General features: G+C 35.9%; 1 protein-coding gene and 1 long non-coding RNA gene across 7 annotated transcripts in view; one reads left to right on the forward strand and one right to left on the reverse strand.

The window, feature by feature from the left end:
• Window positions 1-16,083, forward strand: part of LOC132157207 (uncharacterized) — a 212,484-nt gene that overhangs the window by 125,535 nt on the left and 70,866 nt on the right. The gene's annotated exons all lie outside the window — the stretch shown is intronic.
• Window positions 1,538-14,701, reverse strand: LOC132157199 (guanine nucleotide-binding protein G(I)/G(S)/G(O) subunit gamma-2-like). 6 transcript variants are annotated; one of them, XM_059566434.1, is made up of 4 exons: window positions 14,553-14,701; window positions 7,341-7,422; window positions 2,258-2,351; window positions 1,538-2,139 (listed from the first exon to the last, which is right to left on the reverse strand). In XM_059566434.1, the coding sequence occupies exons 3-4, from the start codon at window positions 2,342-2,344 to the stop codon at window positions 2,011-2,013; spliced, it is 216 nt and encodes a 71-aa protein (XP_059422417.1). In that variant the 5' UTR covers window positions 2,345-2,351; window positions 7,341-7,422; window positions 14,553-14,701; the 3' UTR covers window positions 1,538-2,010. The 6 variants fall into 6 exon arrangements, with proteins under 6 accessions (XP_059422417.1, XP_059422414.1, XP_059422416.1 ...); XM_059566431.1 differs by having other exon boundaries at window positions 2,258-2,356; window positions 14,553-14,700; XM_059566433.1 differs by lacking the exon at window positions 14,553-14,701 and adding an exon at window positions 14,300-14,441.

Genomic DNA, 16,083 nt, shown 5'->3' on the forward strand with positions numbered 1-16,083 from the left:
TATGTGTGGAAAAGGAAATCATAATTTAATAGAAAAACTACTTTTTAGCTATTTATTGTAATAAAAACTTATTTGAAAAAAATACCTGAGGTTAGAACATAATGCATACCATAGATAAATATAAAAATAAATATATGAATAAATAAATATTGTCTACATTAAGTGTTTCATGTGAGCGGAAAAAAAAGTCGTAATAATAATATTTGACATATTTGTCTAATTACTGAAAAAATTGAGAACTAAAAAAGCACACAGAACAAGTATTTATGTTTTCACCTGAAAAAGCTCAAATAACCCCCCAGTAATCTCATGTTTGGCACACATGGAGAAGCAATCGCCTGGGCATTTGATCTTATTTTGTGCAGAACAGAAGTGAGTCTCTCATGCCTGCATGTGTTAGCAGACTGTCGTCAGTGCGGTCTCCATGGCAATGCATCACACACCTCGAGACGCATTTGCAGGAAGCTGACGTGATGAGTTTGTTATTTCCCTAAAAATGAGGCATCTTGCGTGTTTTTGTACGTGTCTGGATCAGGCTCTGAGTCACCGTGTCACTGTATGTGTCTGATGATTGATTAATCAGATGGAAGGATAAATATAGCCTACATCCGAATGATGCATTCTGAAATACAGTGAGAGAAGGCAGAGAAAAACAATGAAGTCTGTCCTTATTTATGTAGTATTTTTTCAATGTTTACCTATGTATTTGCATAATGTTTTCTTATTGACTTTTTTCTTTTAAAGAAATTAATACTTTTATTCAGCAAGGATGTGTTAAATGTGGTAGTAAAGACTTAGATATTGTTATAAAATATTTATATTTTGAATAAATGTTGTTTTTGGCTGACAATTCAGTGCTGCGTCACAGACATAAATGCTATTTTAAAATATATAAAATAGGAAACCAATAATTGTAATAATATTTCGCAATATTACAGCTTTTTCTGTATTTATGGTCAAATAAATAATATTTGCATAAATAAAAATCCTATTGATCCCAAACGTTTCAATGGCAGTGTATATATACTTTTAGTTTTATTTATTTATTTTTTTTAAACGTTAAGTTAGAAAGAACGTTTGTAATGAAACTAGGGGTCCTCCCTGGGCAAGAAATAACTAACCATGATTAACAAAGAAGGTAAACATTTGATCAGTTTAAGAAAAAACAATTATGCTTTTACTGTATGTTGTTGTATGTATGTATGTGTATTTGATTGCTGGTAACAGTTTGAAAGAAAAAAAGACAGAATTTTGTCAGGCTTCATGCAGTTATTATTGATTTCACCACAAATATTCAAACCATATAGCACAACACAGCTCAACTTGCTAACATTTTTGTACAAAGAGTAAAAAGAGAACTATGCTTAAGACCAAAAAAGAAAGAAACTTTCTTTACTGTACGGACAAATCATTTGTATCAGCATCTAAAAGATTAGTATATTTCATTTTAGGAATATTTGTCCAAGCGTGAATTCATTAGAAAAGTTCACTAAACTGTCATTTATTAATTTTGTTTTTTACTGTACCCACAAATGGCTACAGAAAGCTACCTAAATGGTAGGCATATAGCAAAATGATTATTAAAGATTATTAAAAAGAAAATAAAGAAATAACACAGCAACTTGAGTAATCCATGGGTTCTAAGATCAGTGATCAGATCACAGCCCACTAAAAATCAATAAAGAAAAATATTTGAATACCTCATCAAAACCACAGAAACCTTTGAATACTGGAATATTTTCACAACACATCTGATCTGCTACATTGACAGTCACTCTTGTTTTTTTCTACTCTTGCTCCCGAATGTCAACACATTCTTGTAACTGTGCTCAGCTTTGGATCTCAAGGCCACTAGGTGGAGTCAGTGGCTTTAATCGGGGCTCATAGAGAGCTGAGAGAATCTATGGGTTCTCCACTGCATCTCTCCAGCCCTTGTAAAAGATCAACATGTTTAATGTCCATGAGTGTATCCCAGAGGAAGCAGGCGAGTCCATGGCTGGGCAGCGCTGCTTACAGGATGGCACAGAAGAACTTCTTCTCCCTGAAAGGGTTCTCGGACGCAGGCACAGGGGAAAGCAGGGGGTCCTCTTTAGCGTGGGCTTCGCAGTACGATGTCAGATCTGCTGCTGCTTTGGAGACCTGATGTTGATTCATGAAATCACAAACAGTCACCAAACAATGCTCATGCATTTTCACTCCTAACCAAGTTAACATGTTTCAACTGGATGAAATGATGCTGTGTTGATATCCTTCTTACCTTTATCCTGTCAATATTGGCCTCCATCTTGAGCTGCTCCACCAGTTTGCGAGCCTGAGCAATGCCAGCTGTGTTGTTGGTGGCCATGAGGCTGCTGCACTGTAACATACATGGAAGAACACATTCCCTAAATTTGACATGACATATATGGATAAAAGATTAAGAAATGTAAAAATGGATAAAGAGGAGCTGTGTTATGTGCCAGTGTGAATTCACTTTCAACAATTTGATATGAGAAAAAAAGTTGTAACGCTCTCTAATGCAAGGGTTTTCCAACTGGGGTTCAGGACCCCCAATGGGCCTCAAGAGGCCTACACAGACAACATTGTTTTAGGTGTCATTTCTGTAAACTTGTTTTTGGGGGTCTGAATGTTAAAAAAAATTTTTTTAATGAATTAAATAGAATAAAATCAGGTTAAAATGGGCAATTTAACATTCTGATTTCTAAATCATAAAATCATTCACAAATTAGATTGACACAACTATTCGAAGAATTGGGGTGAGAATACATTTTATTATTTATAAAAAAAAAAAAAAACTTTGATCAAAAGTGAATTTATAATTTATAACATTTATAATGTTGCAAAAGATTCACATTTTTAAATAACTGACTTAAATTTTTAGAAGATTACAATAATTTCTTAAATAAGTACATTTTAATGTATACAAATAAAAAAGGTTATTTTAGATTGAAATAATATTTCACAATATAATAATAATAATAATAATATAAAATTACTGTTACTGTATTTTTTATTTAATAAATTGATACAAAAAAATTGAACTCAATCTTCTGAACACTAGTGCATTTTTAATATTCATACATATAAAGTGATCAACAAATTTATTAGACCACCACCCCAAAAAAAGGTTTGTGCCACAGCTGCCATAAACTAATTACCAAAATAACTTTTTATGTTTCTGCAATGGTTAATCTACCAGTATGTGTAAGCTCTTTAGTCACAATAGTATTCGTAACGCTAAAATCTAATTATTGTTGTTATCCATTAATTTTTAAATTTACCTGTTTTACAGGGAAGGAAGAAAAAATATTAAAGCATTTTATAATTTTTTTTTTCAGATGCCCAATCACAGTCAATAAATACAGTCTAATAAATTTGTTAAGCACTGTATGTGCATTTAAGGAATTGGTCAAAAATGTGTTTAAAGCTAAACATTTTATTATCTTTTATTAAGCAAATAACAAACTGAAACAACTACACATAACCAAAAATATATATATATTGTATGGCCTCCTTTGGCATTAATGACCTTGCATTCTTGCTGGCATTGTTTTTATTTACTTTTCCATGGTATCTGTTGCTATTGACTGTAAATAAGCATCTGAATAAAAAATTAATAAAGTGCATTACTATTTTTTCTGCTTTCCTTGTAAAACAGTAAATTCAGAAATTCACGGATAACAACAATAATTATATTTAAGCATTAGAAACACTACTGTGAGCTTACACACACTGGTGGATTAACCATTAATGAAACATAAAAAAATAATTTTGGTCATCCCCAGTACAGTTATAGTTTAGGGCAGCTGTGGCACAAACCTTACATCGGGTGCTGGTGGTCTAATAAATCTGCCAAGCACTGTAAATTATGTTTTATCACAGCATATTTTAATATATTCTTAGACAAAGATTTAATCAGAAGGGGATTGTTGTATTTGCTGGTCAATACCATAAACATTTTTTTTTTATAAATAAAAACATAATAATTGAGAAATCCTTGTTCTAAAGTATTATGCCAGTACAGTGTGACAGATCAATATTTAGGCTGGTTAGACTTGGTTTGTTACTTGTCTGACTCTGGTTGACAAAGGAAGGGTGGGGACAGCATCATACTCTCACATGCTGGAGAACAGCATCAGAAGCACTGATACCGTACTTCACTTCCTACCACACTGTCTGCTTTGACCTATTTAGACTCTAAAAACTCCCAAATATTTAAAGTCTCTCACAGAAGGCACAACACAGTTAATAGCAAAAAAAAAAAAAAAAAAAAAAAAAAAAAACACCTACAAATCTTTTGCTTGTTTGTTTTTTGTTTCCCTCACAGTTGTTCAGTCAACGCTATGTCATTTAATTTCAATGGAATCTATGAATATGAAGCAGTAAGAGGTAGAAAATATTAGTAGCTTATAATATACAACCGACAGACATCATCGGATAGTCCCCGGCCACCACGACATAAAAAAGCAAATGCGCGTGTGTGCTTCTTTCATGTTCACGTGGCTCTGCCATATGGGTATTGATAGCACACTGTGACACACCTGTCATGACTGTGAGCTCAAAGGTCTGTGGTGTATCAGAGTTTTTAATCTCAGCCGGCTCTCCTGCAGCGAGGTTAAATACAAAGGCCTGCTGCTGAGAGCAAACAGCAGGGATCGCTAGACTATCAGCTGTCAGACTGACCTCATTCTAGGTTAACCACTGTAGATAATGAGCCCAAACCCCGGCTCAATGAAAGACAGCAGAAACTTCCTATCTTTAAACAACTTCCAGCATTATTTACTCCACATATTTACTTCTCTATTACTACTACACAAGACACACCTTGCCTTGAGTGTTTATAATGTGAATCTAATTCAATATTCAAGGTTTAGTCCTTAATGAAATTGAAAATGAGAGAAAATGCCAACTTGGCCTAAAGGAAACAACTTCATCATAGCCTATTAACGTTCCACATGTAAACAATAAAGCTTGCAAATGTAGTCAGTATCTTGACATCCAAATGTTTATGGATAATGTCCTCACTTCGATCACATTATCTACAATTCTATTTCCCGCCATGATTACATTATGATGCAGCAGTTAATGCCTCATGTCGTATGCCACTGAAAATAACACCATTAGATAAACAAGTGAATAAATACAATTATGTTTAGTTAAAGACGACGCATTTTGTATTTGTAACCCTGACTCAAAATCCTGAAAAGAGCAGCATCTTCATCCTCAGCTCCTGGTAATCTGTCGCAAAGACTGTTTCATTAAACCTAGTGACCATCCCAGGCATCTTAGCAATGGACCTCAGTTGCTAGGCAACTGAGATACAGAGCGATCTGACAGCATTAAAATGTTCCACTCCTAAAATCAAGGATGGAGCTCACCAAAGGCAACTTTATAAGGGGGACCCCATACATCTGAAGAGTTCAGAGAGGGGACCGCTTCAGTACACTGCCTACCTCTGTAAATCAGGCCTAAAGAAACATTTACAGCCAGACAAGGAACATCAGCACAAATCCAGGGTGGAGTCTATGTTTAAAAGCCATTTTAGATTGCAGTCTCTATTCGTCTTCCGGGAGCACCGAACTTTACCTTATAGGGGGTCAGAGAGAGCGGGGATTAAGACACAGGAGACTGAAGGAGAATGTCAGTGATAGGAAAGAGAATAGTGCCAGTAACTTTAAGAGTGTGAAGCCTGCTGATATGCATAATGAGCTAGAGACATCTATCGCCAGTTAACCCTTTACTCCAATCAGTCTTGGGGAGTAACTAGTTACATGTCATGGAATTACATAATTTAACTACAAAATAAATGTAACTGTAATCTATCTGCATAAAATTACGGTTGAACCACTGATGGCTCATGGACTATTTCGTGGTAGGACCCTTGCTGTCTATGGAGGATCAGAAAGCTCTTGAATTTCATCAAAAATATCTTAATTTGTGTTCCGAAGATGAACAGAGGTCTTACAGGTTTGGCACGACATGAGTTTTCATTTTTTTGTGAACTATCCCTTTAAGTCAAGTATATATATTTCTGTTAACACTCATAGTTTATAACTAAATATATCTGCATTGCATTTCATTAATAAAAAACATTTATCTATTCTCCATAAAAATCTGTAAAATAATTAATCAAAATAATTACTTTTATACTTTTTTGAAAATTATACTTTTTTCAATTATACTCAATTATATAACTCTAAAAGCATCCTGCAACAAAGTTAATTTCAAATTATTTTGAGATTTCTTTTTAAATTGCTGAATATTAATGAATGTCTAAAATCGGAAATCATTGAAATAATTGCAAGTATTTTATTCTACTAACAACTAAATAAACATATATGCATATCATTTTGTGGGGAAAAAAACTCCATAAAATGTTCTATTGGCTATTAAACTCCATAAATTGAATTAGACTAAAGATGTCACTTTTCAGGATTATATATCTAATATTACTCTACTAAAGAGAAATAAACAAGATTTGTTGTTAATTTAACTATTACATGTTTTCTAGATTATATTTTAATAATTTGCTTCAGTACATCGAGTTAATTTAGTGTAAGGCAAGTACAGTATAAAGGACATTTATATAATTCTAAGTCAACTTTTCTTTATAAATCCATGTTTAAATGTTATTCACACATTATAAATGGCTGTCTTTATATTTTAGGAAGAGAGTCCCTCATGGGGGATCATCATATTTGATGGTCCATGACACTGAAAATTAAGTGAGCCAACCTCAGCTGCAATAGCCAGTCTTCACTGTTTGTAACTTCAATCATCTCTGTTGATTTGTCCATCCGAAGACTGATCTGTTAATCTGTTAGGAGTCTATAAAGCAGCATGTATATATTTGAAGAAGTACAGGGGGAGCTCATTTAGTCTGTATCCCCAGAGAGAGGGCCATATGTGTGCCATTTAGCCGACTCTGCCACATTTCTAGAGGGGCAGGAAGGCCAGCAGGGAAATGGAAGTGCCACTGCAGGGGCCGTTTGAAGGGTCTGTTATAATGCAACACAACAAGAATAATCAAGGTATAATATCAAGTCTCCCTGGGCAGAAAAGCTTCCTCTTACTGGAACATTCTAAAGAAGAACTGCAACATGTGAAAATGGACGCCCTCTGCCTTACCGCAAAAAAACACAGTGCTATGAAATTTAAAAAATGGCATGATCATTGATAAACCCACTAATGGTTCACACACTCCCTCCCACCCACAAACGTATCAGCGCAGCTTGTAATGCTCTGTTACACTTGTAGACTAGTAAAATTTTTAGCACTGCATACAGTGGGTGTTAGGAGTGCATTTGTTTCTCCTTTTCTCTTTTTACATATTTTCTCACCTTATTTTTTATTCTTTTTGACTTCTGCCTGATTTGTTGGCCTTCAAAAGTGAGTTGGCCTCCTCTGGTGTGTCTTCAGCCCCTGTTGAGAAAGGAAGCCATGCAGTTAGAGTCCATGTGTTCTATATACCTGCTGCAGCTCAAGGCCTTTTGTGTGCATGTGTGTGTGTGTGTTTGTGTGTGTGTGTGTGTGTGTGTGTGTGTGTGTGTGTGTGTGTGTGTGTGTGTGTGTGTGTGTGTGTGTGTGTGTGTGTGTGTGTGTGTGTGTGTGTGTGTGTGTGTGTGTGTGTGTGTGTGTGTGTGTGTGTGTGTGTGTGTGTGTGTGTGTGTGTGTGCACTGGTCGAGGGGTTTAGAATGTCACACCTTTCCCAGACTGTTTGCACTGAGAAACATTCCAGACCTGACTGAAGTTTATATTATGAGCCTATACAAAAGCCCAGGCTGCACTATCAGAACAAAAATAACTGAACAACACGTTCAGTTGATCGCTATGATTTTTATTTGTAAAGATACAGCCGTGTTAAAAAGAACTTTTCAGAGTACAGATTGGTCTTCCTGTATTTCCACCCCACCTTCCCTGTTTCTCTTCCTCTGTCTGTATCCGTCAACGTGATAAATGGGCCAATTACTTTGCTAGAGCAGCTCTGCAGCAACAGGGAATTCCACTATTGTGAATCAATTCCACTCAAAAACGTTCCAGCAACATCTAATCTCTCCACATCTCTTCTGTCTCAGTGGACAGCACCACCAAAATATTTAAACAACACCAGGGTCCACCGCAAGTTGGGAGGAACTGAGTCACCCTGTTGCTGTAATACTTTGTTTTTGAACTGAATGGACTCTCACGCATAGTTTCACTGAAGGTGAAATGACTATGATAACACAGGAATGAGGAACAAGAGGAGTAGCCTCATGATTTAATATAAAACACCAGTCACATATCCACCTACTCACTGGACAAAACCACTAGCTCACTGCTTGTGTAAAGGTGTACTTAAATTTTTAGTAAATGGTTTGGCTTTCTAATGTCTCTTGACAACAACAAAAAAAAAGAATCTTAATAAATAACCATATGAAAATTCTTTATGAATGATTCTGGTATCTAATGTTTAATTGTGGTGAATAATCACATAAATGACGGGGTGCTAATTCTTAATTAGCTCATGCATAATTTGTATCCATAACCCTGTTGAAAAAAAGCATCTTTGAGCCATGATGTAATGGAAATAAATCATTCTTCAGTACTGTGATGTGTATACGAATGAAACAGATTATCCAAAGCAAAAAATGTAGGCTGGGGACTTGGTTCAAATTCATTGGTTACTGATTGGATGGAGGGAGATCTGAAATGCTTGCAGTTAGTTGTAAGAAAGGGTGGAGTTTAAGTGGACTAAATAGTTGGAGAAGTCTGGCATATGTTACCAGAGAAATCAGAAAAAAATAAACAATTAGATCAATTAAGCACATTTAGAAAATAGGTATGATGAATTTCCAAACTGAAATCATCTTAAACTGGTTTGCTTGTCTTAGTTGGCCTGTTGGCCAGGTAGCGACCATCTTAAACCAATAAAACCACCTTAACTGTATAAGACGCAAAACAATCTAAAGCTTTTGTAAGAAGATTTCAAATGTTTTGAACTGTTGCTTGGCCAACCCCACCACCAGTATTACATTCAATGTTAGGCTAATTGTGTTCAAATCCAATTTTACTTCTGTAATGTGGTACATTCCCTTGTTAAACAGGATATTCAACAAGAAGGAACAGAGCAAACCTTGATTTTATTATTGGTGAATAGACTGAATTGTAAAAAGTGGCCTTACATTTAGATACTTCAATAAATGCAAATTTTAGACATTTATCTATTTTTTAACAGTATCCAGTAGTCTGCACTGCCTAAATAACAAGTGGTTTTCATGAAAGATTATAAAAACAAACATTCTTCAGGAAAATGCATTACGTATAATAAAACCCAAGAATGTGCATTAAGAGATCATGCTGACATTGCACCAAATTTAGATAAATCACACATGTGCTTCTCCGCAGAAACTTGTATGTCTGTGCACGATGTGTGTCCAGTGGCACCAAAAGGTCCGGTGAGTGGTGCTTAAAAGTTAATGCTTTAGCTGGTTTCGACAAACTCTTTATGTTCTTTTATTGTGACTCGTGTTTTACGGGACTTGTACTTAAAGGGATACTCCATCCCAAAATGCGAATGTTGTCATTATTCACTTACCCCCATGTTGTTCCAAACCCGTAAAAGCTTTGTTCGTCTTTGGAACACAATTTAAGATATAGACTGCCAAATAAATAACAGTATCAAGGTCCAGAAAAGTATGAAAAGCATCATCAGAATAGTCCATCTGCCATCTGTAATTCAACCGTAACGTTATGAAGTGATGAGTAGCGCTCATGTAGCGCCATTTTGGCAAATCTGAGCAGTGCGGAATACGCAATCCAGAACAGCGTATTAGAGAGAAACAGAGGAGAAGAATTGTTGAATAAAGTCGTTATTTTACTTTTCTTTGTGTACAAAAAGTATTCTTGTCACTTCATAACATTACGGATGAATCACTGATGGCAGATGGACTAAAAGAGTAACCCTTTAAGTACTCCACATCATAAGGGCAAAGCTATACCAGGTGAGCTACTGAACGCATTTACTACATCAGGTAAGCCATACATATGGAGCTGGTTATGTGATGCAAAATATATTAGTCTACAAATGTTACACTAACAAAGTGTTAGACATTCTAGTACAATAAGCCTTTATTAATTGATAATCTGCACCTGACTTTACAAACAAACTTTATCTGAAAAGGAATAAAGGTTCATGGTGTTTTACTGCCACTAGTGTTCATTTCAGCTAGAAATTATAGTGAATTGCCTTTTGGAGTTTTACAACAATGAAGATACAGTCCCATTTTCCCAGTGAGCCTATGTTGCAACATTCTCACCAGGCCTCAGCAGACACTAGTCAGTTTAATAATTTATCCACTGAAGCCCCAGATGCTATACAGAGAGTGTGTGTCTGAGAGAGAGAGAAGAGAGAGACAGATTTATAATGCCTTATAACACTTCAGGGTCCCTAGTAGGCACTGACCCTGACACCAGATCTCAAGACTCATACCATGACTGTCACTCTGTTTCTAACATCTGCCACACACTAGAGATTCAATCAGCACATCCTGTAGACACAAAAACCTCCCACGCAAATGTGACGCAAGCTACCACCCTTCACATTTAAATATGAAATGTATGTGACTCTAAAATATCAGCTCCATGGTTGGTTTCCTGTGGTGTCCGGGTGTCTTATCAGATTGTAAAAAACAGCCTGTTGTTGTGTAAGACTCTAGTCTTATAAACATAAGACTAGCCTTCCCTCACAAGTAATGAGTTAGAAAAGCTACAGGCAATTCTCCATGAATATAGCGATACACTAACCTTCATACAATATTCAAAAAGGTCATAAAACCTTATAAATCTAAATTAAAATAGATTTCGATAAAGGATCAGATCCTTCATGATTATCAAGATGTATGTTGTTTAATGAAACAGGAGCTTGTGTGTGTATTATGGGTTCAAATGACTTCCTGCAGAATCTGCCACTTGGCCGAGAGCAACACCCAAGGTTCCCGAAGAGTGAACAATATTCCAAACATCTGGGCTCTCTCTACTTTCAAAGTCATGTGTATATACTAAAATGTACTCACACACAGAGTTCTTGGTGTCCCTTTATTAATAAATCCAAGTCTTTTCCCTCACCATACCACATTAATCACTAGTTCAGAACCTTTATAGTTTTTATATGAAGTAAACATGTTAGATTTTATTTATAAAGTCTATATTTGTGATTTTTTTTTCCCTGTAAGGAGGTCCACATAGTGAGATTTTGTCAGGCTTCTGTCCCCAATGTAGCACACACAGGCACACACTCATAAAAACACAACAGCAATCAACTTTCAGTTGTAGTCTGACATAAGGTGGAGAAAAGAGGCCTGGTGTGAGTATTAGTCAGAGAGGTTGAGTCTACAAATAGAGCATGAAGTCATTTTCTCCTTCATGAGAATCTCGCTCTTTCTCTCTCTGTCCACACATTCACTCAATGTCGCTCTTAGAATGGAGTAAAATGATGAAAGAGTTTGGTTATGCTTCTCAGGAAAGAGTGGAAAAATAATAAATGGAAGAAATGTAGTTCTGCTTTTAACAAAGACCTTTGTCTCTCACAGCTGTTCATACTTATACAAACATCCACACCAACATAAACGGCAGACAGTACCAGATCCACCCATTCTGAACAGTGAACTGTAAGATGTGTGCTGGGGTTGCTCTTATAGTATTCACATCTATTCGAGGGCCTTTCCACCCCCTGTTATTTCTCTTTGAACAAAAACACTTATTCATAGTAATGTTCTTATTCTTCCCAAAAGTACACATACTTCAGAAGAACATATCATAAACACAAGGCTCAGCAATAAAGATGGCTCAGTGTTAGTGTTCGGAAAATATCACTAAGCTTCATTTATGTCTTCTATATATAATATAGAATAAATATAATCATATGTATATGCCTAACAACCCAAGGAAACACTGAAAAAAAAAAAAAAAATATATATATATATAATTAGATCTTAGAAGATATTTATACAGATATATGGAATATGTAGGATATCAAACAAACAAACAAAAAACTTTAGCTTATGGAACACTATTTACTATTAATAAATTGCTTATTAGTATGCACATTACTAGCATATTGGCTGTTTATTAGTACTTATAAAGCACATAGGCTATTAATGCATATTATATAGCAAGGCCATATTCTAGATCCCTTAACCCTACCTAATACCTAAACTTATGTACTATAACAGCCATTTACTAACAATATTCAGTAATTAGGAGTTTATTGGTCCCCGTTTTATATTACTATTTTATATTACTATGTACTTACATGTAAATTAATCATTTGATACAATGCACTTACTGTGTATACATGTTTTTACAGTGTACTTATATTTTTTAAATACCTGCATGTAATTACATCTGTATTTATAATTACCCAGTTGACCCATCTTAACCCACCCTTAAACCTACCCATACCACCAAACCAAAACTATTCCCGTATCGCACCTCAGTAGCGGCAAAACTGTTTTACAATGCAATATGAACAGGATAAGTACACACTGCTTATTTTTAATGTAAGTACATAGTAGTTAAGGCCATGTAATATAAACTGGGACCAGTTTATTAAGGGAAAACACTTTATATTTTTGTTCCCATAAATTCACACACCCACACACACACACACACACACACACACTCATACTAATAAAAACATGGATAAATCAATTATTGTTTAGTTAAAACACTGGTTTTATGTGGTGTTAACTTTAATTATTTGAATGTGACTAATATAGCTTGATATATTAGTCAAGGTGGCTAATATAGTTTAATTCTATCATAGTATAGTATGTACAATATGACATTTACTAGTCTTAAAATGATCATATTTTACACCATTAATAACATATGTGTGTGTGTTCTAGTACGTATGGTTTATGCAGAAATGTGTACTTATACATTACATTTAGCAGATGCAAGCAACTTACATTGCATTCAGGCTAACAATTTTCTCCCAGCCTTGCACTTGCTAACGCAATGCTCTACCACTTGAGCTACAGGAACACTAACTCTTACAGAAATGTACTAAAATGTAAGCATGGTTATGAGGACACTTGCTGTGACACTTTAAACCAGATGGCATAAAAAACATACTAGTGGTTTTTGAAATTCAAAAATTGCCAATAGCTTTCTGTAAGAGTTAGGTTTTAGGTGTAGGGTTAGGGTTAGGGTAGGGGATAGGGGGATATAATATACCTTTATGCCTATAGAGACTTCCCATAAAGCACATATGGGAGAGAGAGAGAGAGAGAGAGAGAGAGAGAGAGAGAGAGAGAGAATATGTGCAATATGTAGCTAATGTTTTGTGGTGTGGCAAGTAAAAAGTTTGGGCAGGGCAAGTACTAATCTAATGGCCTGACTATTCACTTATTAACTAAACTACTGATATCTTCATGATAACAGTTCAACATTACATGAAAAGTGTTTGTGATATCCAGACTGACTTAATAAAAAAAAAAAAACATAAAAAAAACACTCAATTTAAATAAAGCCCCACCAAACCAGGAAGCATCAAGTATGACAATAAATTAAATATATATATTTTTTTTTCTCCTGTGCCATCTACAAGGTACTACTAATGTGACTATATGCTCTAATAAGAATGATCCCATGTGTTTAATACTCTTTAATGTATGTGAGCCATATGTGAAGTTCTAACCAGAGCTCAGCCTGGCATTCTGTTGAGCGGAACATTCCGCAAGGAAGAGCACTGTTCTAGAGTCATCATCACAGCACTCTGGGGACTCCTGGGGGGATTCCTCTCAAATATTCAAACCCTCTCTCCTTTCTTTGCCTTTTCTCCATCACTCTCTTCTCTCTCCAGCATCTTCTCCCTCCCCTCCCCCATGCTCTCCTCCACTTTCATCCCCCCATCTCCGGCAGCATTTACCCCAAACAGATGCTTGGTGCTCCTCATACGCACACCTGACCAAAAAAGGCATTTCTGCACTACATTACACCACGTAAATTATGAATCCCTGCTACGTGCTAACAAACACATCCTCTGGTGAAGCACAAGCAAACATATTCATCCCCAGAGCAATTTAACACTGATTTAGACTGACACACATGCAACGGCTGTGGACAAGCCTTTTGTCCATGCAAGACTACTCAGATAGAACAAACACACCCATCCACACAGTATTTTTTCCAAATAGTAACATATGATTTCATTTAGACAGCTTGCCCCACTGACACATCTTCATGCCTGTCTGTCTGCACACACAAACCTCTGGTCTTTCTGATGGAAATGAGCTCATGAAAAGATTTTTCACTCACCTTTTCAATGTGTTTATAATCTTCAATAACACAAGAGCTGTATGTAACAGAAGCACGCATACACTCCTTGTTCTGACACTCAGGCATACACACACACACACTCACTGCCTGCTACACCACCCCAGCTGACAACCTTCCTCTCGCTCCGCCCATCAACTAGTGGAATCGCTCAGGAAGCAAGCTGAAAGCCACTTCCTCTTGCTCCCAAACACTCACAAAGACATTGTTTAAAAAGAAAAATGAGATTATTTACCTGCTGCCCCAGTCAGACCATTTTGGTGGCTTTTAGTCAGTGCTGTTGTGCAGAAGTGTGTTGTTTCTGCTCTCTGCTCTTTGGCTCCTGTATATGCGTGTGCAGTTCACCACAGAGGTTCTTGCACTGAGCTGACAAGGAACATGGATAAATATCCACATCTGCCCCTCCCCCAAACCATTTGTATGTGTGTGTAAAAGAAAGAGAGACCCTCCCTCTTAGAGTCATTGTGCACACACACACACACACACAGCCAAAGCTCCTGTAATCAAATGCTTAATCTTCAGTCTCACAATATTAGAGTGACAGAAGATTAAATAAGGAATTGTATCTAGCAAACCCTTGCAGTGGAGGTTGAGATGATAAGGTGTTAAGAGGATTACAGATGTGTTTGTGGCTGTTTTTAATCTATATTTGGAAAGTAAAACAGTTACTCTGCCTGGTGTGTCTCTTGAGATGGCACTTTGGGATCCCAATAGACTAACTGCAAGCTGAGCATTGCAGGTCACTATCATATGCTGTGTTTTGGATGCTGGTCTTCAGTGTTGGGATGCTGCTGTGCTGGTCACCAGGGTTTCTAACTAGCTTGATCTTCTTGGCTTCCTTGTTCAGCCAAGGTCATTTCTGGTTAATCAGACTATTCACTGGTGAATATGCTGGCCCTGCAGCTAGAATAGCATCAAACCAGAATTTTCTGGGTTAAACCAGCTTAGAAATGCATAAAATGCAGAAATGTCTGTAACACTTTTCTAATGGGAGCCTGCATTTGTCTCTGACTAAAAATAAAATAAAATTCATATCTTGCAACTTTATATCTCATTTATTGCATTGGAACTTTATTTTTCATAATTGTGGGTTTGCAATTTGTCTCTATCTCCTTTTTTTCTCTAATTTTTTTTTATCTCACTCATTTATTTCTTAGTTTAAACCTTTTTTTTTTTTTTTTGAGCCATTTTTTATATATGTTCTGAAAGAAGTATCCTACCAAGGTGGTAATATTATGAAATATTACAGTTTTGAATAATTGTATCCTATTTTAATACATTTTAAAATGTGATTTATAACTTTGATGGCAAAGCTGAATTTTCAGCATCATTACTCCAGTCTTCAGTGTCTCATGATCCTTCATAAATCATTCTGGTATGCTGATCTACTGCGCAACAAACATTTCTTATTATTATCAATGTTGAAAACAGTTGTGCTGCTTAATCTTTTTATTGGGATGTGCAGCATATTTTGATTCATGCTTTAAGAAAGACTAGTTTTCAGTAGATGGATGGTTATAATAACTGAAAAACAAAATATCAATTAAAGGTGGAGTGAGTTTTGGTCAGCATTTGTGAGCAGAGTAGAGCATTTGTTGGGCCGATCAGCTTTAGAGGAATATAATGGAATTAATTTATCAGTGATATGATTACCGAGATTCATTATGTGTACTAATGGAATCATCTCATGGAGTTAACCCTTCGGATTACTCGCTAAAACATAATTACATTAATACTCCTATCCATCAACATCATCACGAAAGGCT

The sequence above is a fragment of the Carassius carassius genome, chromosome 14 (genome assembly GCF_963082965.1).
Source record: "Carassius carassius chromosome 14, fCarCar2.1, whole genome shotgun sequence".
Lineage (NCBI taxonomy): Eukaryota > Metazoa > Chordata > Actinopteri > Cypriniformes > Cyprinidae > Carassius > Carassius carassius.

Excerpts from the sequence above, each read along its gene's own strand:
- LOC132157199 (XM_059566429.1), bottom strand. The coding sequence starts at position 14,386 with ATGCCTGAGTGTCAGAACAAGGAGTGTATGCGTGCTTCTGTTACATAC. Across the intron at positions 2,357-14,299 it reads ATTATAAACACATTGAAAAG|TGCAGCAGCCTCATGGCCAC; the intron begins GTGAGTGAAAAA and ends TGTATGTTACAG. Across the intron at positions 2,140-2,257 it reads CCAATATTGACAGGATAAAG|GTCTCCAAAGCAGCAGCAGA; the intron begins GTAAGAAGGATA and ends AATCAACATCAG.